We start from the raw sequence: 22,131 nt of genomic DNA, 5'->3' as shown, positions 1-22,131 counted from the left end.
ACGCCAGGTGGTTAGAATAGGCAGCAACATCTCCTCATCACTGACCCTCAACACTGGAGCCCCGCAGGGCTGTGTTCTCAGCCCACTCCTGTATTCTCTGTACACACATGACTGTGTGGCAACACACAGCTCCAATGCCATCATTAAGTTTGCTGATGACACGACGGTGGTAGGTCTGATTACTGACAATGATGAAACAGCCTACAGAGAGGAGGTGCACACTCTGACACACTGGTGTCAGGAGCACAACCTCTCCCTCAACGTCAGTAAGACAAAGGAGCTTGTGGTGGACTTCAGAAGAAAAGACAGAGAACACTGTCCCATCACCATCAATGGAGCACCAGTGGAGAGAGTCAGCAGCTTCAAGTTCCTGGGTGTCCACATCACTGAGGAACTCACATGGTCCGTCCACACTGAAGTCGTTGTGAAGAAGGCTCATCAGCACCTCTTCTTCCTGAGACGGCTGAGGAAGTTTGGAACGAACCGCCACATCCTCACACGGTTCAACACCTGCACTGTAGAGAGCGTCCTGACTGGCTGCATCTCCGCCTGGTACGGCAATAGCACAGCCCACAACCGCAAAGCCCTACAAAGGGTGGTGCGAACTGCCAGACACATCATCGGAGGTGAGCTTCCCTCCCTCCAGGACATATATACAAGGCGGTGTGTGAAAAAAGCTCGGAGGATCATCAGAGACTGGGCTGTTCTCACTGCTGCCATCAGGTAGGCGGTATCACAGCATCAGGACCCACACCAGCCGACTCCATGATAGCTTCTTCCCCCAAGCAATCAGACTTTTGAACTCTTGATCGATCACAATACATACTGTATATCAGCACTGCAATTTATTAGCCTCAGACTGGACCCACATTTTATACTTCTCTTAACAACACACTGGCAACTGACCATCAACCATCAGCTGAATGTCAACAACACTTCATATTTATTTCCACTGATTACATGGGATGTTTATTGTAATTGTCATACTGTTGTGTTGCTTGGAACCGCACCCAAGATTTTCACCCACAGTTGCACTTGTGTATATGGTTGAGTGACAAAGTGATTTGATTATATGAAACACTTACACTATGGACAATATCAGTGCATTCAATCAGTTATCTCATACAGACCTGTTTTTCTTAATTATACCTTTTATTATGATCAACTCTTATGCATTACAATGTTTATTTTCAGCCCAGCAATGTGCAATGTAATCTATATTATAATGTGCTGACTTTTGTTGTTGTTCTTTGCAGTTACTTTTATTCATTTCATTTATTTTTCCCCATGTTATTAATATTGTATTCTTGTGTTAAATGCATTAATTTTATATACTACATAACTAGTATATGCCTCACCTTGAAGCTGTTAACGATGATGATGTTTCTTTTCAGTTGCTCTTGCTCTCCGGTCCAGTTCTTAAATGACAAAACTGGCACGAACAAGTAATCAGTAAAAGACGAATGATTTAAAGCTGCTATAGTGAGAAACCCCCTCTGTTGGTCAAAATAAACAGCACACAATTAACCTTCAATAGCGGCTTTCATGCCATGCATTTACACTTAGCGGACTGTTTTGAACGTGCAGTAAAAACGGAGACAGACCGTCAAAAACCGGGACTGTTCCCGGGAAACGGGGACGTCTGGTTACCCTACTACAAAGTAAATTCAGAAAACGATTAATGACACGAATTCAAGAACTGCGTTTTAAAAGTATAGCGACAACACACCCTTTCTGTGACAGACTCAGTTAAGCGTTTCTCAAGAGACTCATTGATCTGCTCCACTCAACACTGTTTCACTACTTCAAGGACTGTGTGAGATTGTATTATATCTGTGTCTTGATGATTTGTAGATTGGATTCAGGTGTTGCTGATTATTATTACACATCTCTCTTCTACTGACCAGAGCCCCTCTGAAGGGAAAGCCCACAAGATTAGCAAAGCAATTCATAACGCTGCGGTCTCATAGACATTCACTGACTGACGAGGAGACCACACGCCGTTCTTTTTGAATGGGTATCAATGGAGAAGATGCTTCAGTACACTGAATAAACTACATTTGTGAGGAAACAGTTCATCACTTAATGAAGTGACCACCTGTCCACTAAACTTAAACATGTTTTACACTAAACAATCATTTGAATGATGAATTATGTGTGGTGTTACCACAGTAAAATTACTGTTTTATAAAGTAGACACGGACAGTTTTACGACAGGTAGGTGTCAGTTTACGGCTCTCCCCAATCATTTGCACGGTATCTGCAACCGTTGACTTACTGTCGTAACACGCTAGTTGCCCTTTACCCGCTCTACACTGAAAGAACAGATCAAGCATAAAAGCTCTCTGGCGAAAAACAAAGTTCACTACATTAAGAAATTAGTAACACTAAATTCATATGATAAAGGCGGTCTAAATGTTATCGACTTTAGCTCTCTGAACAATACTTTTAAAATAAACTGGCTCAGACGATATTTTCAAAACCCATGGTCTGTTTGGAATATAATCCCTCGACATATTTTTTCTCATTCAGGTGGCATATCATTTCTTTTAATGTGCAATTATAAGATTGAAAAACTTCCAATTAAACTCTCTAAATTTTATCAACAAACACTTGCTGCTTGGAGTCTCATTTACAAACACAGCTTTTCTCCCCAAAGATTCTTTATCTGGAATAACAGCAATATTTTGAATAGGAATAAATCTTTATTTTTTCACAATTGGTTTAGGAATGGGTTGTTATTAGTGAGTCAGTTATTCAATAATGATGGGACTTTATTTGAGTTTGCAGACTTTATCTCAAAATACAAAATACCTATTACATTAAAATAATTCAGTGTGATTAAAAAGGCTATACCTGCTGGGGTGGGTATGCTTTTTAGAAAAGGTGTCTATATGAAAATACCCCAGTTGGATCGATTTGCTTTTCCATGTTAAAATCGAACAATTATAAAATTAGATCCATATTTTTGAAAGAGCATATCTCTACTCCTCCTGTTATTTTCTATTGGAATAATCTCTTTAATAATGTAAACTGGACTCAAGTTTGGTCGTTGATGATTCCTCCTTTCAAATAAGGTTAAGGAAATCTCATACAAAATAATTCATAGGGTCTATCCTACCAAGCAATTTTTAATGACATTTTAAAACAAAAATGTAAAAGTGATATTGAAATAAAATGCTCTTTCTGTGAAAGTTCTACTGAAGTTTTGGTCCTGCCAAGATACACAGTGTTTCTGGAAAGATGTTGAGAGATTCATTGCTGATAATATTTTAAATACTTTTCTCTTATCCTATAAGTGTGATATTAGGTTATTGTATGAAGGACCATTGCTCAAAGGATGCTGGTTTCATTATAAATTTTATTTTATTTTTATGTACATTTCATATCCATAAATGTAAATTCACAAATGGCAAACCCAATTTTACAGTGCTTAAGAAGAAGAGTAAAATGTGCATTGATGTTATGTCAAAATCTAAAAATAGAAAAGCAATTAAAACAGCTGCAATATGTTCTTCATTTAATATTTTCATATAAAAAGTTTCTATTTATGCATATTCAACAATATATAGATATGTACCCTCTCTGTTTTTTGTTTTCTTTTCTTTTTATAATCTCTATTGTATTGTGAAGCATGTGATATGTTCCTCTGTTGTAATATGGAAGTTTCTCTTATACATGCTATTTGTTGATAATAAAGCATTAAATAAATAATTAAAAAAAAGCTCTCTGGCCAGGACGTATGCAAATATAGCTTGGCTCATGAATATTAATGACGTATCGCATAAGAAGTTTAGCTGATTGGATTAAAACGAAAACGAAGTTTAGCTCTTGAATATTAAAAAGTTATGTCAAAGATATTCTATAATTAGATATCAACCTCTGTGCATTTACTATTGAGAGATCAACGGTCAACTTGGATCACGTGAGTCTTCTCTGGCCAATCATATAACAGTGACGTCAATGGACCGCGTTCAGAGTTTTACGAGTTTTTTTCTTTTTTGCAGTTGTTGCACTTTTTCTTCTAGTAGATTTTGAGATATATTTATGTTAGATTATGTATTTTGGGAATATAATGTTTGTGGAATATGTTTCAGTGAGCGGGAAACAGAGCGCGCTTTTGCTGCTGCAGATTTTGGCACGAGACTCTTAATCTATTTAAAAACATATACATATAATTTTATATCAGCATCATTGGGCTCACACAGCAGTCATTATAGTCGTTACAATAATATAATTACGTATATAATATATTAATCATTACAAGATATTTAAGTCTGATTTAATGGTTGAATCCTAAAACCCAAAGGAAAAAAACAGAAATATATCATTTTAGTTTTGTTTTTATTAGATAAAATACAATACAGAACAAAATTTTATCATATTTTAATACTAAACACTTTGCGAGCTGGAGACAGTAAATAAATGAATCTCTGGTGTTAATGCTGTAAATGAGTCGCTTCATTCTCTACTCCGACATCTCTTATAAACTGCGATTTTACTCCACATATAGTTCACTCCAAATTGATTGTTTAGCGTAAAACATGTTGAAGATTAGTGGACAGGCGGTCAGTTCATTAAGTGATTAACTGTTTCCTCACAAAAGCAGTTTATTCAGCACACTGAAGCATCTCGTCCATAGACATCCTCTCGTCTCCTCACTAGTGTGTTTTGATGCTAAACGTGTAGACACACTTGTAGAAGGACTCTGGTCACACATGTAGAAGGGCTCTGATCTCACTTGTAGAAGGGCTCTGGTCACACATGTAGAAGGGCTCTGGTCACACTTGTAGAAGGGCTCTGGTCTCTCTTGTAGAAGGGCTCTGGTCTCACTTGTAGAAGGGCTCAGGTCACACTTGTAGAAGAGCTCAGGTCACACTTGTAGAAGAGCTCAGGTCACACTTGTAGAAGGGCTCTGGTCTCACTTGTAGAAGGGCTCAGGTCACACTTGTAGAAGAGCTCAGGTCACACTTGTAGAAGGGCTCTGGTCACACTTGTAGAAGGGCTCTGGTCTCACTTGTAGAAGAGCTCAGGTCACACTTGTAGAAGAGCTCAGGTCACACTTGTAGAAGGGCTCTGGTCACACTTGTAGAAGGGCTCTGGTCTCACTTGTAGAAGGGCTCTGGTCTCACTTGTAGAAGGGCTCTGGTCTCACTTGTAGAAGGGCTCAGGTCACACTTGTAGAAGGGCTCTGGTCTCACTTGTAGAAGGGCTCAGGTCACACTTGTAGAAGGGCTCTGGTCTCACTTGTAGAAGGGCTCAGGTCACACTTGTAGAAGGGCTCTGGTCTCACTTGTAGAAGGGCTCAGGTCACACTTGTAGAAGGGCTCTGGTCTCACTTGTAGAAGGGCTCTGGTCTCACTTGTAGAAGGGCTCTGGTCACACATGTAGAAGGGCTCTGGTCACACTTGTAGAAGAGCTCAGGTCACACTTGTAGAAGGGCTCTGGTCACACTTGTAGAAGAGCTCAGGTCACACATGTAGAAGGGCTCTGGTCTCACTTGTAGAAGGGCTCTGGTCACACTTGTAGAAGGACTCTGGTCTCTCTTGTAGAAGGGCTCTGGTCACACATGTAGAAGGGCTCTGGTCACACTTGTAGAAGAGCTCAGGTCACACTTGTAGAAGGGCTCAGGTCACACTTGTAGAAGAGCTCAGGTCACACTTGTAGAAGAGCTCAGGTCACACTTGTAGAAGGGCTCTGGTCACACTTGTAGAAGGGCTCTGGTCTCACTTGTAGAAGGGCTCTGGTCTCACTTGTAGAAGAGCTCAGGTCACACTTGTAGAAGAGCTCAGGTCACACTTGTAGAAGGGCTCTGGTCACACTTGTAGAAGGGCTCTGGTCTCACTTGTAGAAGGGCTCTGGTCTCACTTGTAGAAGGGCTCTGGTCTCACTTGTAGAAGGGCTCTGGTCGCACTTGTAGAAGGGCTCTGGTCTCACTTGTAGAAGGGCTCTGGTCTCACTTGTAGAAGGGCTCAGGTCACACTTGTAGAAGGGCTCTGGTCTCACTTGTAGAAGGGCTCTGGCCACATGGAAAGACACCGCAGGGAGGTTATCCAGTGACGTCAGATGACCTAGTTAATATTCATGAGTGAAGCCTTCGCCGTTGTAGGATTCGTAAACTTCATCCATCAATCAGATTATACACTTGAGTGTAAAAAGTTGTGTTGGACTTGAACTGCATCTCGGTTTACCGGAGGAGGAGTTGAAAAGAGAAGTTAAATCGGACACTTTGCACTTCTCGTTGTGTGCTGAACCCACATCAGTCACAGAAGATTTTGCAGACATAATGTGATTCAGATGCTTGAATTTTACACAAAATAACAGTAACATTATTCATTTGAAAACGTACATTTGAAAGTCCAATAAAAACCTGTATTATTTTAATATCAGTAAAGGAGTCAGTATTTTTAATCATTTTGAAAGTTTTTAATGAATAAACATAATATTACTATGACAAACATAATATAGCATGTTATAAACACGATGCACTGTTATAAAACACGGAGTTGTAAGAGTTTTCGCCGAACTGGAGGTGTCAGAACAAACACCATGGTAATGGCATACTTCACATACTACTTTTATTTCTGCCATAGACTGACAGCAGAAGTAGTAAGAGTAGTATGTGAAGTATGCAATTGCGAACGCAGCCCATGAAACACGTGTCACCGTTGTCACGTTGTGAGTCTAGCCAATCTGAATCAGCTGTGTCGTCATCAGTGCTTGTGCGTCGGCCGTTTGATCTCGAATCGATCTCGCGGGACTTTGATGTTTTACGTCACGGTGACGCGAAGGTGGCGCCGGTTCAAGACCAGCGCCGGTCGAACACACTGAAAGCCGCAATTTCATGACAGAAAAAATGTGTATAATTTCTGACAAAACTTACACCATCATGGATGCAATTTAGCGTATATTTATTTTTCTGGCGTGTTCCTTCTTCCCCCAGTTCTCAATAAAAGAACAGTTATTTTCATGGAAAAACAACAGACAAATGTTTTATTATGATTATTATTATTATTATGATATGGCAGAAGTGTAACTGGCGCTGTTACTGCTGATTATGCAGTATGAGATGATTGACAATCACCTAACCCAATGACATGGGCTGAGGGGCGTGGCTTTGTGCAGTATTTGTTTCCGGTGTAAGTGAGCATGTGACACACGTGTGGATGTTCTGTAGCGGTTCGGTGAGTTCCGCTTGTGTTTGACAGATGTGCTGAGTTCAGTGTTCATGTTTGTTCATGTAGATCTGTCGTGTTGAGGTGCTGTGTCATTGTAACTCAATAAAACTGTTTCTGTGGTGATTCTCTGTATTTAATCACTGATCTGAAATCCGGATCAGTCATTTATCTACTCGCTGCTCTGATGGAGGACTCGGACTCGGTTCCGGTCGGGGAGAAACGATCCTTCCCCGATGAAGATCCAGAACACGCGGTGAAGAGAGCGAGAGTTGCGGGAGAGGATGAGGATGATGAGGAAGAAGAGGAGTTGTGTGAGGAAGAGGAGGGCGAGAGTTTTGCTGACATGATGAAGCACGGCCTCACTGAATCAGATGTGGGGATTCACAAGTTCATCAGCGACCACAAAGGATTCTCTGGCATATTAAAAGAGAGGTGTGTGTGTGTGTGTGTGTGTGTGTCTGTCTGTCTGTCTGTCTGTCTGTCTGTGTGTGTGTGTGTGTGTGTGTGTCTGTCTGTCTGTGTGTTTGTGTCTGTCTGTGTGAGTGTGTGTGTGTGTGTGTGTGTGTGTGTGTGTGTTTGTGTCTGTCTGTCTGTCTGTCTGTCTGTCTGTGTGTGTGTGTGTGTGTGTGTGTCTGTCTGTCTGTCTGTGTGTTTGTGTCTGTCTGTGTGAGTGTGTTTGTGTGTGTGTGTGTCTGTCTGTCTGTGTGTTTGTGTCTGTCTGTGTGAGTGTGTGTGTGTGTGTGTGTGTGTGTGTGTTTGTGTCTGTCTGTCTGTCTGTCTGTCTGTGTGTGTGTGTGTGTGTGTGTGTCTGTCTGTCTGTCTGTGTGTTTGTGTCTGTCTGTGTGAGTGTGTTTGTGTGTGTTTGTGTCTGTCTGTCTGTGTGTGTGTGTTTGTGTCTGTCTGTCTGTGTGTTTGTGTCTGTCTGTCTGTCTGTGTGTTTGTGTCTGTCTGTCTGTGTGTGTGTTTTTGTGTCTGTCTGTGTGTGTGTGTTTTTGTTTGTGTGTATGTACAGTGTGAGTGAGAGAGTGTGTGTGTTTTTGGGTGTTTGTGTATATGTGTGTGTGTCTGTTTTTGTGTGTGTGTAATGTGGGTGTTTCTGTTTGTGTCTGTCTGTCTGTGTGTGTGTGTTTGTGTCTGTCTGTCTGTGTGTTTGTGTCTGTCTGTCTGTCTGTGTGTTTGTGTCTGTCTGTCTGTGTGTGTGTTTTTGTGTCTGTCTGTGTGTGTGTGTTTTTGTTTGTGTGTATGTACAGTGTGAGTGAGAGAGTGTGTGTGTTTTTGGGTGTTTGTGTATATGTGTGTGTGTCTGTTTTTGTGTGTGTGTAATGTGGGTGTTTCTGTTTGTGTCTGTCTGTCTGTGTGTGTTTTTGTGTCTGTCTGTCTGTGTGTGTGTGTGTGTTTTTGTTTGTGTGTATGTACAGTGTGAGTGAGAGAGTGTGTGTGTATGTCTGTGTGTGTTTTTGTGTATGTATGTGTGTGAGTGGGTGTTTGTGTATGTGTGTCTGTGTTTTTGTGTATGCATGTATGTGTGTGTTTGTGTGTGTTTGTGTTTGTCTGTTTTTGTGTCTGTCTGTCTGTCTGTGTGTGTTTTTGTTTGTGTGTATGTACAGTGTGAGTGAGAGAGTGTGTGTGTTTTTGTGTATGTGTGAGTGGGTGTTTGTGTATATGTGTGTGTGTCTGTTTTTGTGTGTGTGTGTAATGTGGGTGTTTCTGTTTGTGTCTGTCTGTCTGTGTGTGTGTGTGTGTGTGTTTTTGTGTGTATGTACAGTGTGAGTGAGAGAGTGTGTGTGTATGTCTATGTGTGTGTTTTTGTGTATGTATGTGTGTGAGTGGGTGTTTGTGTATGTGTGTCTGTGTTTTTGTGTATGCATGTATGTGTGTGTTTGTGTCTGTCTGTCTGTTTGTGTGTGTTTGTGTTTGTCTGTTTTTGTGTCTGTCTGTCTGTGTGTGTTTTTGTTTGTGTGTATGTACAGTGTGAGTGAGAGAGTGTGTGTGTTTTTGTGTATGTATGTGTGTGAGTGGGTGTTTGTGTATGTGTGTGTGTGTCTGTGTTTTTGTGTATGCATGTATGTGTGTGTTTGTGTCTGTCTGTCTGTTTGTGTGTGTTTGTGTTTGTCTGTTTTTGTGTCTGTCTGTCTGTCTGTGTGTGTTTTTGTTTGTGTGTATGTACAGTGTGAGTGAGAGAGTGTGTGTGTTTTTGTGTATGTGTGTGTGTGAGTGGGTGTTTGTGTATATGTGTGTGTGTCTGTTTTTGTGTGTGTGTAATGTGGGTGTTTCTGTTTGTGTCTGTCTGTCTGTGTGTGTGTTTTTGTTTGTGTGTATGTACAGTGTGAGTGAGAGAGTGTGTGTGTATGTCTATGTGTGTGTTTTTGTGTATGTATGTGTGTCTGTGTTTTTGTGTATGCATGTGTGTGTGTGTGTTTGTATATGTGGGTGCTGCTGTTTGTGTGTTTATTATATTCATGACCGTGTGAATAAATGTCATATATTTATTTACTTAGATATTCAGATTTTGTGGTCCACGAGATCAATAAAAGTGGGACGATCGTTCGATTGGATGATCTGTCAGTTCCAGCGGATGTTGAGGTGATGAGATCTTTTTACACTTCCTCTCACAACTGTGATGTTAAATAAATACTCTGGGTTCAATACAAGTTAATCTCAATCGACAGCATTTGTGTCATAATGTTGATTACCACAAAAATTAATTTCCACTCGTTCCTCATTTTCTTTAATAAAAGCACAAATGTGTGTTCCAGTGAGACACTTACAATGGAAGTCAATGGGGTCAATAATCTGTAAACATTAAAATACTCACTGTTTCAAAAGTATAAACACAAGACATAAACAATGTGTGTGTTAACATGATTTTATTAAATCACTTATTAACCACATCTGTGGAAAGATATAGAATATTATCCAACTTCGTTGCCATGACGACGTAATGCAACAGTTGTCAGCCACAAAAATAAAAAGAACTTTACAGCTGAAATAATGAGTTTTAACAGAATTAATGTAAGTGCTTTTATAAGCGTCACATTTCTGCCTTTAAACCTCCAATATTGCCCCCATTGACTTCCATTGTAAGTGTCTCACTGAAACACACATTTAAAGAAAAGGAGGAACGAGTCAAAATTGTGTTAATCAACATTATAACACAAATGCTGTCGATTGAGTAGTGACTTAAGTGAAATGTCAAGTGATGTACATCAATAATAATCATGACCAGATATAATAATGTGATGATCTTGTATAAATTGTTTGTTTGTTGCAGGAAAGCTCTTCAGCATGTGATCCCACCGAGTGTCTGACAGAAGAACAGAAACAGCAGCTGGCCGAACTACAACTCTTCAAAAACAAAGAGGGAAACGTGTCCATCGAGGCGAGTTGAACATTATTCACTAACACTGTTGTTTACCAGCTACAGATCATTTAATTATAAAGACTATTAAAAATAACAATCATTCCCTCACCATGATGTTGCTGTAAACACATGCAGTTTTCTTTCTGTGTCCACTTCTGAGACACCTGAATGTGTTTTGTGTCATGTGACCAGGTGCAGGACGACTCAAAGGAGAAACGGACTCTTCTGCACAAAGCGGTGAAGACTCTTTATCCCGGACTGGAGACCAAGACCGAGGAGCGGGACGGGAAGAAGTTCATCGTGGCGTATCATGCAGCTGGGCAGAAAGCTCTGGCAGGTACTGGCGTCTAACACAACACTGCAATATATTCTGTCTGATTGGGTTCCTGAAGATTCAGAGCTATAATTCTCCTGTCACATGTTCACTGAAGCTGTGTAAGATGCTCTAAACTCACTCAGAAAACAGACCCATCCTGACCTGTGCATGACCCTTTGACCTCTCACCTCTCACCTCACTTGCATGTACAGCTAGTGGAGCAGAAGTCATTGGTGTTTAGTGTGCATGCGTGATTGAGAATACTCCACTGATGTGTTTGCATGTTTTGAGAAAACAATCTATTTATGATCAAACTGAAGTGAAAGAGTTTTCCCATGAACACACTGTGTCTTTTCTATCTGAAAATGAAAACACCTTCATCTGAGCATGTGAACCTCTGAGCTGTGTTGTGTTGGTCACTGTGTGGAGTAACACTCTTTTATTCTTCTAATGCTCTCTCTCTCTCTCTGTGTGTGTGTGGACAGAGGTCAGACCCTCCGCAGGTAAGGTCATTCACTCCGGGGTCAGGAACACATTCCTTCTGTTGCTTTATTTACAGATGACCTTTAACCTTCTAGTGTGGAGTTTCAACTCGTGTAGGAGTTCAGAGTAGTTTGATTTCCTCAAGTACAATAAAGCAAATATGAACATGAGCATTTTTATAAGCGCGCTTCACTACAGAGTCATTACAGCTGTTTTACCATTTTATTACATTGACATTTATACATTTAGCAGACACTTATGTAAAACAGCTTATGAATAAGAATAATACAAGTGAACGCAATTAATGTCAATAGAATATTACAACAGTAGAAATGTGAGTGTAGATTGAAGGCTGTCATTTCATTCCACCAACAGAAAGTGAAAGTTGAAGGTTTTAAACGGTGATCTTGTACCTCGCCAGTGACTGACGGACATGCAACTGCATCAATTACATATTTATTCATCAATAACATTTCTAAATTAAAGGGACAAATGAAAATTGTCATCATTTATTCACCCTCATGTCATCCCAGATGTGTTTGACTTTCTTTCTTCTGCTGAATACAAATGAAGATTTTTAGAAGAACATTTCAGCTCTGTAGGTCCATACAACGCAAGTGGTGCCTGTGAAGTTTCACTTTCACATATGAAAGTGAAAGTGTTGATTTATAGTAAAAAAGGATTTAAATATTGTTCACTTTCTCATCCACACCTATCATATCACTTCAGAAGAAATGGATTAAACCACTGGAGTCTTATGGATTACTTTTATGCTGCCTTTATGTGCTTTTTGGAGCTTCAAAGTTCTGGTCACCATTCACTTGCATTGTATGGACCTACAGAGCTGAAATACTCTTCTAAAAATCTTCATTTGTGTTCTGCAGAAGAAAGAAAGTCAAACACATCTGGGATGGCATGAGGGTGAATAAATGATGACAGAATTTTCATTTTGGGGTGTACTATTCCTTTAAGACACCTAACAGCACTATAAAGATGTTACAGGAAACAAGAGCTGAATGATATTGAACTGATATCTTGACAGAGAAGATGTGGTAAATAAATATCTCTGTTCAATGTTGGTTCTAGTCTGTGATTTCATTCTTTTGTCTTTTTAATTCACTATATTTGCTTCTTCATTTTTTTATCTTCAATTAAAGCCCCTCGAAAGCATTCATGGCCAAAAAATCGTGGAAGTTTCTGTCATTTCGTGCTGTATAAAGAGAACAAGGACACCATGGATGCCATCAACGTTCTCTCTAAGTTTCTCAGGTCTGTTCTGAGATCAGTTCTGTTCAGACATCAGTCATTGAAACAGACACAAGATCCTGTTATTTATTAGAAATTGATCACGGAGCAGCAGATCTGTGAATGGTGACCGTCGTTCTGTTGTTTCTCGCAGGGTTCGTCCAAACATGTTCTCCTACATGGGTACCAAAGACAAGAGAGCCATCACTGTTCAGGAGATCGCCGTTCTGAAGTGAGTGAAGCTCCAAACATCATCTGTCCTGAACGTGCGCTTGTGTTGCTTTATCTGATTAAAGATATGTTTGAAAATCTTCACAGGATTAGCGCTGAACGGTTAGCTCACCTCAACAAGTGCCTCATGAACTTGAAGCTGGGAAACTTTAGCTACAAGAAACATCCGTTAAAACTGGGAGAACTGCAGGGGAACCACTTCACTGTGATTCTCAGGTGAGTGCACACTTCCTGTCCATCTGTGTGACAGAAACAGTTTACACCAGCACTTGTTCTGGGTGGGCAATGCAGGTTTCTTGCTGGCACAAGCTAGTTAAGCTGGTTAGGGTTTCAGGTAGACCAGTTTGACCAGTGAAGACATAATGGGTGACCAGCGTGAAAGTGCACAAAATCAAATATTGGTAACCAGCAGCACATTGAAGCCGGTCTCCAGTTGAACCAGTTTACCTGGTCTGGGTAGGGTCTTCATTTTTTTCTGCTCTGATAAACATGAATAACGAGACAAAAGAGGTGACGCACCAAAGACAAACATAAAGTGCACTTGTGTGTGTGTGATCCACCCTACAGGAATATCTCCGGCTCTCAGGAGCAGGTGGAACAAGCGATGACATCACTGAAGGACACGGGCTTTATTAACTACTACGGCATGCAGCGATTCGGCACCACGGCCGTCCCAACGCATCAGGTGGGCAGGTGAGAACACACCTGTACAACACACAGAGATGTGTTTCTGTGTCATGAGAGGGGAACTGATGCTTTGTATTGGCTGTAATTGACAGGGCGATATTACAGAACAACTGGAAGGAGGTGATGGATCTGATCCTGAAACCACGTCCTGGAGGTCAGTCGACCTGGACAGAAGATCTGTGTCACGTTTTCTCCATTCATAATCTGTTCAGTGTCACATGATCTCTTCATTCAGTCATTTCCAACAGTTTCATTTAGTACATTTGTGCCATGTGACTAATAACTTACGAGAGCGTTTCAGTAAAAAAGGAGCAAGACCTTCCAAGTCAAGTCATTTTTGTGTACACATTGTTTTTAAGCAGCCCTACAGAATATCATACCTTCATGCAAAGCTGAAAAAATCTCCATAAAATGTTAGTGTAGACACATTAAAAAGTAAACTTTACTAAATGCGAGTACTTTTACTTGCTTATTTATTTACTTCATTGAGATATAGTTCAGAGCGTTACGTCCATTATAACGTCCACACTGCACACCTCAAGCCAAGTGTACACTACACGACATGCAGTCAGCGCCCTGCGACTCGGTGCTGTTTTTTTATTGTGCTGGTGTGAACACTTCAGGACTGTAGTGTAACTACACAACCATTCGTCCCTGACTGAGACCATGTGTACACCTGTATTAAGATGAGTTTTGGGTGATCCGATCACAAATGTACAAGCGAGACATCACCGTTACACCTGGTTGTCTCTTTTGACCATTTGTGTTCAGATTTCGAGGAGAGAGTCTCTGATTTCATGAGGACATACATCAATCATTACGTCTGTGTTTTACTGAATAAAGCGAAAAAAAAGTAAAAGACGAGAAAGTGCAAAAAAACAATGCACAGTTTCTCTTTATATTCCCAAACATGACGTTTTGAGCAGAATTATTTTAGTGCAGTTCCTGTAATTGAGCTTCTAATGTGCATGCAGCTCATTTCAGTGTCCCTATCGTACGTTCATGCATTCGCTTTTTTACATTTTCCGATCGTACGCTTATATACCCTTGAAATCTGCATGGAACCGGTGAATAAATGTCTTTAGCGTCGTCCCATTTTGAAAGGATCGCCAAAAATGCATCTTCAAATTAAGATAATGAAATTAATTCAGAAACTTGCAAATTTCCTCCCCTATTTGGAATGCCCAATTCCCAATGCGCTCTAAGTCCTCGTGGTGGTGTAGTGACTCGCCTCAATCCGGGTGGCGGAGGACGAATCTCAGTTGCCTCCACATCTGAGACCGTCAATCCGCGCATCTTATCACGTGACTTGAGCACGTTACCGTGGAGACGTAGCACGTGTGGAGGCTTCACGCTATTCTCCGCGGCATCCACACACAACTCACCACACGCCCCACCGAGAGCGAGAACCACATTATAGCGACCATGAGGAGGTTACCCCATGTGACTCTACCCTCCCTAGCAACCGGGCCAATTTGGTTGCTTAGGAAACCTGGCTGGAGTCACTCAGCACACCCTGGATTCGAACTCGCGACTCCAAGGGTGGCAGCCAGCATCTTTACTCGCTGAGATACCCAGACCCCCTCACATTTAATTCTTGATAACATGTCAACAAACATGAAAAAAGCAGCTCTAGCCTGTTTTCGTGCTTTATTGGCACCATTTGCAAAGGGGAAAAAACAGCTGATATAATAAAGCGAGTAGGGAGATGTGGGTGAAGTTTCATTTTATGAAACTTCTGCTTCCTAATACCTTGCCCTCCTCTTGCGCTCTCTCTCTCTCTGTATTTCATTGGCTGGGGCTCACTGTCGGTTTTTCACTCGTCGAAACTGTTGTAGCGTCTGGGACTCGTGCGCACTCAAGACCGTTCGTTGCGAGATCCGAGACTTCTTATCGCAGACCAGTCGCCGACTCAAAACATCAGAAGAGACGAGCTTGAGTCATGTAGTGTCCACTAGGCTTCAGCTGTGTTTTCACAAGGACACCCATGATGTGACCTGATTAAATATGTGTGACGAGGAGGAGGGCGGGGCCGGGCCGTGACTAACCGGGCTAACAGCCGAGGAGAGGGATAAATGCGGCAGAACGCAGCAGTTCGGGAGAAAGAGAGCCACATGCAGCTGCAGAGTGTGTGTTTGTGTTTATGTCTTACATTATTTTGACAGTAAAAAAAAAAAAGGCACAAACACACACATGGCAGCTGCATGTGGCTCTCTCCCAAACTGCCGCGTTCCGCCGCACTTATCCCTCTCTTCGGCTGTTAGCCCGATTAGTCACGGCCCGGCCCTCCTCCTCGTCACAATATGTTCATTTAGTTACATGAGGTCTTGTTACCTTATTTATTAAAACATGCTCACAGATACTTTATTAATCTCAAAGATGAAATTTAGACACAGACTCTAGTCATGTTTGTGACCACAGATGCTTCTTACTATGCAATCTTTTCACACATCTTTTAATATAGTGACATTAGCATAAACTGAATGTATTATAACATTTTAAACATGTTTATGGATGGTACAGATGTGTTTTTATTCAAGTAACTGAGGCTTGTTAACGTGTAAACGAGTGTGTACAACAGGACCGAGCGTGTGTCTGCATACTTCAGTGTGTTTCGGCTCAAGTGTGTCTCGCTCTCGTCCTCTAGCGGAGAAGAGTTATCTGGTGAAATGCAGAGAAGAGTGGGCGAGCTCACATGACCCAGAAGCGGCTCTGAAGAAGCTTCCGGTCAAACGCTGTGTGGAGGGGCAGTTACTGAGAGGTCTGTCCAAGTACGGCAAAAACAACATCGTCACAGCGTTTGGACTGGTGAGGGACGGATAATGACTACTGCCAGTTGATTGGATACATGTCTCTAGACTATAACAGCTGTCTGTCTGTCTGTCTGTCTGTCTCAGATTCCTCGTAACAACAGGCTGATGTACATTCACAGCTATCAGAGTTTCGTGTGGAACAGTATGGTCAGCAGACGCTTGGAAGTCTTTGGCCTCAGAGCGGTGGAGGGTGATCTGATTCTCAGAGGAGGTGTGTGATGATGATGATGATGATGATGATGATGTGTCACTGTGATGGTGTTGTCAGTGTTGTCATTGGCATTTTACAGGCAGTGCTCACGTCCTGTCTGCTGAAGAGGCAGAGAAACACTCCATTCATGATGTGGTGATGCCGCTGCCGGGCTTTGATGTCATCTACCCGACTCACAGCGGTGAGAGAGAGAAACATCTGTCCACCATTTAAAACATGGAATGAATAATGTTATTTTAGTCTTCAAAACATGTTGAAATCTATCATCCCACTGACACCTCACATCATACGTCTTGCAGTGTGGATGTGTTGTCAAGGCCTGTTCACACCAGACAGATGATATACACTGTATTGCCAAAAGTATTCACTCATCTGCCTTTAGATGCATATGAACTTAAGTGACATCCCATTCTTAATCCATAGGGTTTAATATGACGTCGGCCCACCCTTTGCAGCTATAACAGCTTCAACTCTTCTGGGAAGGCTTTCCACAAGGTTTAGGAGTGTGTTTATGGGAATTTTTGACCATTCTTCCAGAAGCGCATTTGTGAGGTCAGACACTGATGTTGGACGAGAAGGCCTGGCTCACAGTCTTCGCTCTAATTCATCCCAAAGGTGCTCTATCGGGTTGAGGTCAGGACTCTGTGCAGGCCAGTCAAGTTCTTCCACACCAAACTCGCTCATCCATGTCTTTATGGACCTTGCTTTGTGCACTGGTGTGCAGTCATGTTGGAACAGGAAGGGGCCATCCCCAAACTGTTCCCACAATGTTGGGAGCATGGAATTGTCCAAAATCTCTTGGTATGCTGAAGCATTCAGAGTTCCTTTCACTGGAACTAAGGGGCCAAGCCCAGCTCCTGAAAAACAACCCCACACCATAATCCCCCCTCCACCAAACTTCACAGTTGGCACAATGCAGTCAGACAAGTACTGTTCTCCTGGCAACCGCCAAACCCAGACTCGTCCATCAGATTGCCAGATGAAGAAGCGTGATTCGTCACTCCAGAGAACGCGTCTCCACTGCTCTAGAGTCCAGTGGTGGCGTGCTTTACACCACTGCATCCGACGCTTTGCATTGCACTTGGTGATGTATGGCTTGGATGCAGCTGCTCAGCCATGGAAACCCATTCCATGAAGCTCTCTACACACTGTTCTTCAGCTAATCTGAAGGCCACATGAACTTTGGAGGTCTGTAGCGATTGACTCTGCAGAAAGTTGGTGACCTCTGCGTACTATGCGCCTCAGCATCCGCTGACCCCGCTCTGTCATTTTACGTGGCCTACCACTTCGTGGCTGAGTTGCTGTCATTCCCAATCACTTCCACTTTGTTATAATACCACTGACAGTTGACTGTGGAATATTTAGTAGCGAGGAAATTTCACGACTGGACTTGTTGCACAGGTGGCATCCTATCACAGTACCACGCTGGAATTCACTGAGCTCCTGAGAGCGGCCCATTCTTTCACAAATGTTTGTAGAAGCAGTCTGCATGCCTAGGTGCTTCATTTTATACACCTGTGGCCATGGAAGTGATTGGAACACCTGAATTCAATTATTTGGATGGGTGAGCGAATACTTTTGGCAATATAGTGTACATAAATTCTGTACATTAACAAAAACACCAGCTATATTATAAAATATGAGGTATCAGCACATATACATTTTCTAAAAGTTAGGGTTAGAGCTTCCGTTATTTATTTGCATTCAGTAAAAGAGCACACGAAAACACTTCAGCGTCTGTATGATTATGCACATATATTCAAAAACAAACTGGTTTTATGTTTGTAGTACAAAGCGTTCATGAACTGCAACTGTAGTGTTTTCTGAAGTGTGTAATGTTATCAGCATCTTAAAGACATCAACACTCTGGATTGTGCAGCAGCAGCGACTGGAACAATGACAAAAAGTTCTTCTCATTGGTCAGTTTCCATCGCAGTCCAAACAAATGAATCGGACTGCTCTCCGAAATAAAAACCTTTGGATTGCCTGCGGTTGATTTGTCAGAACTGGTGTGAAAAGGGCCATGAATCCATTGTTCCTATTCAAAAGCTCGTCCGTAATGATCATTCGCACCAGAAATTAAGGCTTGGTGTGAACAGGCCTTCATTTAAAAAGGTCATGAAATGCTCTTTATATATAAAGTTTTATTATCTTCTCTAAGGTCCACTGATAATGTTAGTAAAGTTTTTTTTTTTGTTGTTGCATTAAAACAGTCGTAATTTAGTAATATGATCATTTTGCACCCTGTTTTTGGCCCTCTGTCCTGAAACACTCTTTTTAAGCACCTCCTTAAAACTTCAGCGTAAAATTCCACTGTTCTGATTGGCTAACATTGTGCAGCCCCTCAAATACAGTCATATTTGAAACTCAATCGAAAGAGAATGAACCAGCTCAACAACATTATAAAACTGAATATCAGGGTTTAAACATAACGCACATCCAACACATTTCATCCGAATATATTAAACTGTTCATCTCAAGCACAAGTTAACACACACCGTCTACACCGGACACGAGAGTCGCATTGCATCAAAAGCAATAGAAGAACCCATTATAATCAATGATGCTGTCTACCATGGAAACATACGTTGTGACGTGTCATGGCAACATTTTAAATATTAATGAATGGAACAGTTTACTTAAGTTTTTGATCGGGTCCAATAGTGTTTTTAACTGCCCTATCCTTCAGTGACAATTCCTTCGTTTTATGACTGCTTCACAAGACGCAAACATCCAGTTTATCATCCTGCACTGAGGTGCACATCGCCGGAAACAAATCAAAACGGTCATAGACGTCCATCTAGTGAGTGTTTACATACACCAAGAATTAAAAATAGCACCGATTAAGCAACAAAACAACAAGTGGCAGCAGCTGATGAAACCTCATCTTCTCGTCAGAGTTGAAACTTGACATAACGTCTTTGAAAAGCATGCCAGAGACATGACAACAGTCAAAGACATCTGTGTAGAGCATGCTTATATAGAAACATTATTCAAAATCGTCCAGATGGGTCCACTTTGGCATTCGGGAGTAGTGAGGCCACAGTAAGCCTTTTGTCCTTCTCTCTGTTTATGAGCACCAGTGGGCGGGGCTAAAGTGTGCAATGATGTAATGTAGGCCTTGATGTTATTGCTGAAGAGGTGGTCATGAATTAATGAGTACCCTTTTGTGACATCACTAATATACGGATGTAGCGAACAAGGCGTTTTGGCGGATTGGGGATTAAGTTTTGAGTTCTGAAATTTACAGTATGTGTGTGTGTGTGTGTGTGTGTGTGTGTGTCTCTGGCAGTGGGCGAGGGCTACAGACAGATGATGACCGCTGATCATCTGGACATTGATAACATGAGGCACAAAGTTCGGGATTATTCTCTCGCTGGTGCTTACCGAAGAGTCGTCATACGCCCCAGTGATGTCAGCTGGTGAGTGACCCATTCATTGACTTCCTCTAATATTCTGCACTGGATCTGTTGATCCGTGTCCTTCATGTCTCTCTCTCTCTCTCTCTCTAAAGGGAGTTGATTCAGTATGATGATCCTCGAGTGCCCCTCGTTCACACTGATGTGGAGAAATTAGAAAACCAAGCAGCTCCAGTCTATCTGACAGGTACAAAACACACACAACACAAAGTGTGTTACAGAACGACTGCTGATCTCATTTAGCAGGATGTGACCCTCATGTTTGTGTGTGTGTGTGTGTGTGTGTGTGTGTGTGTGTGTGTGTAGAAGGGAAATATCGAGCTCTGAAGATGGAGTTTTCTCTGCCGTCCTCCACGTATGCCACTATGGCCATAAGAGAAGTGTTGAAGATGGACACCAGCATCAAGAACCAAACGCAACTGAACACCACCTGGATCAACTGAACACACACACACACACACCGACTTCCTGGACTTTCACCACGTTTGTTTTTCTCTTCTTATTGGTGATAAAGCTCATTGTATTAAAGCAGTGGAAAAACTACTGTTTATATTTTCTGTATTTGCATATTTTATTTGCTTTTTTTTGTTATTTTTCATGAATGTTTTAAAGCTCAGTCAGGAAAAAAAGAATTATTAAATGTATTTTTAGAGCTGCAGTAACCGAAGAGTGAATTGAGCAGTTTAGTCACTAAATCAAAGTGAAAACATTCAGGTCACTCGTCAGATTAGTTTTGCTGCAATGAGATGATTTATTACTGTAAAATATTTAATTCCTGCCGAAAACACTTGGCAGTGTAAATATTTTAATCTTAATAAAGAAATCTGACTTTATGTATTAGTGATTTACTGATGCTCTCAGTCTCGAGTACACTATAGGAATTTACACTCTTCTGCGCTTTTCACAACACACATCGTTTCAGGGCAGCTTTATAGAAAATTATTAACAGAAAATGAAACTGTAATATCTATAATGTCTAAGAGTATCGTGTAGTTTGATTAAATATGTTTGTAAATTGTGTATAAAAATAACTCTTACCCTAACCAATGAGGCTGGTCTCTTTAGATTGCTTAGGGCATAACGAGTCAGATTATACTGAATTTTCCTATGTCGGCCATATTGGGCGTTGGTTATTTTATTTTTTAATTACAATGAAATACAGAACATTTTATATATATATATATATATATATATATATATATATATATCAACATTTAAACCCCGCCCCCAAAAAACAACCCTGTGGTCAGACATAAGTAAATATATAGAAATAAAAATCAAACAGACACACATTTATACATATATATAAAAAAAATCTATCTATCTATCTATCTATCTATCTATATATATATATATATATATATATATATATATATATATATATATATATACACACACAAACATACATACATACATATATACACACACATAATAATCATACTAACTATATTACACAACTCTCTCCACACCCCACCCGAGAGCCCTCCAGAAACTCCAAATACCTGCCCCATTTCCGTATAAACATATCCAAGCCACCCCGTCTTCCCGATGACACCTCATAAGCTGCCACCCTCCCCACCTCCGGGCACCACTCCGGAAATGGGGGTGCACCAGCTGACCTCCAACCCCTCAAAATAACCTGCCTGGCGATCATCACACACGTCAGAACCCAGTTCTCTATATGGCCATCCCCCACATCGATGACCGCCCCATCGCCCAGAACACAAAGTCTGGGGCAAAATGAAACCCGAGTGCCCATCACGTCGCACACAAAATTCTGAACCTTCGACCAGAATTTCGGGATCTCGACACACCACCAAAAGACATGGGCCATGTATCCATCCTCCGATTGGCATCTCCAGCAGGTGGGTGTGTCTTTAAGACCAAGCCTATACAGTCTAGAGGGGGTCCAATAAAATCTGTGCAAAATTTTGAATTGTATAAGATGCACCCTTGCATCTCTAGATGCAGACTTAACGTTTTTAAGAATCTTAGCCCACACTCCTTCCTCCAATACCAAGTTGAAATCTTTCTCCCATACTCTCTTGAGAGAAGTTGAAGCTCCGTTCCCCAGACTCTGAATTAGCTGGGAGTAATACACTGATGCCTCATGACCTTTTCCAAAAGCCATAATCACCTCTCCCAAAGCATCTGCCTCCTTAGGGGGGTGTGTGCTACTCCCAAAAA

General features: G+C 41.4%; 1 protein-coding gene across 3 annotated transcripts; it reads left to right on the top strand.

Annotated features, from left to right (window-relative positions):
- Window positions 1-7,139: 7,139 nt before the first annotated feature.
- Window positions 7,140-20,777, top strand: LOC127435734 (pseudouridylate synthase 7 homolog). 3 transcript variants are annotated; one of them, XM_051689364.1, is made up of 17 exons: window positions 7,140-7,184; window positions 7,340-7,610; window positions 9,677-9,761; window positions 10,450-10,557; window positions 10,732-10,876; window positions 11,341-11,358; window positions 12,496-12,607; window positions 12,738-12,815; window positions 12,902-13,030; window positions 13,382-13,507; window positions 13,594-13,655; window positions 16,149-16,309; window positions 16,399-16,525; window positions 16,605-16,706; window positions 19,818-19,947; window positions 20,040-20,131; window positions 20,251-20,777. In XM_051689364.1, exons 2-17 carry the CDS (start codon window positions 7,363-7,365, stop codon window positions 20,385-20,387), a joined length of 1,860 nt encoding a protein of 619 aa, XP_051545324.1. In that variant the 5' UTR covers window positions 7,140-7,184; window positions 7,340-7,362; the 3' UTR covers window positions 20,388-20,777. The 3 variants fall into 3 exon arrangements, with proteins under 3 accessions (XP_051545324.1, XP_051545323.1, XP_051545325.1); XM_051689363.1 differs by having other exon boundaries at window positions 7,144-7,610; XM_051689365.1 differs by lacking the exon at window positions 11,341-11,358 and having other exon boundaries at window positions 7,144-7,610.
- The last annotated feature ends 1,354 nt before the right edge of the window (window positions 20,778-22,131 follow it).

The sequence above is a fragment of the Myxocyprinus asiaticus genome, chromosome 46, assembly GCF_019703515.2.
Source record: "Myxocyprinus asiaticus isolate MX2 ecotype Aquarium Trade chromosome 46, UBuf_Myxa_2, whole genome shotgun sequence".
In the NCBI taxonomy this organism is placed as follows: Eukaryota; Metazoa; Chordata; class Actinopteri; order Cypriniformes; family Catostomidae; genus Myxocyprinus; species Myxocyprinus asiaticus.
The sequence above is the reverse complement of the archived record's forward strand: the minus strand, read 5'-3'. Positions and strand labels throughout refer to the sequence as shown.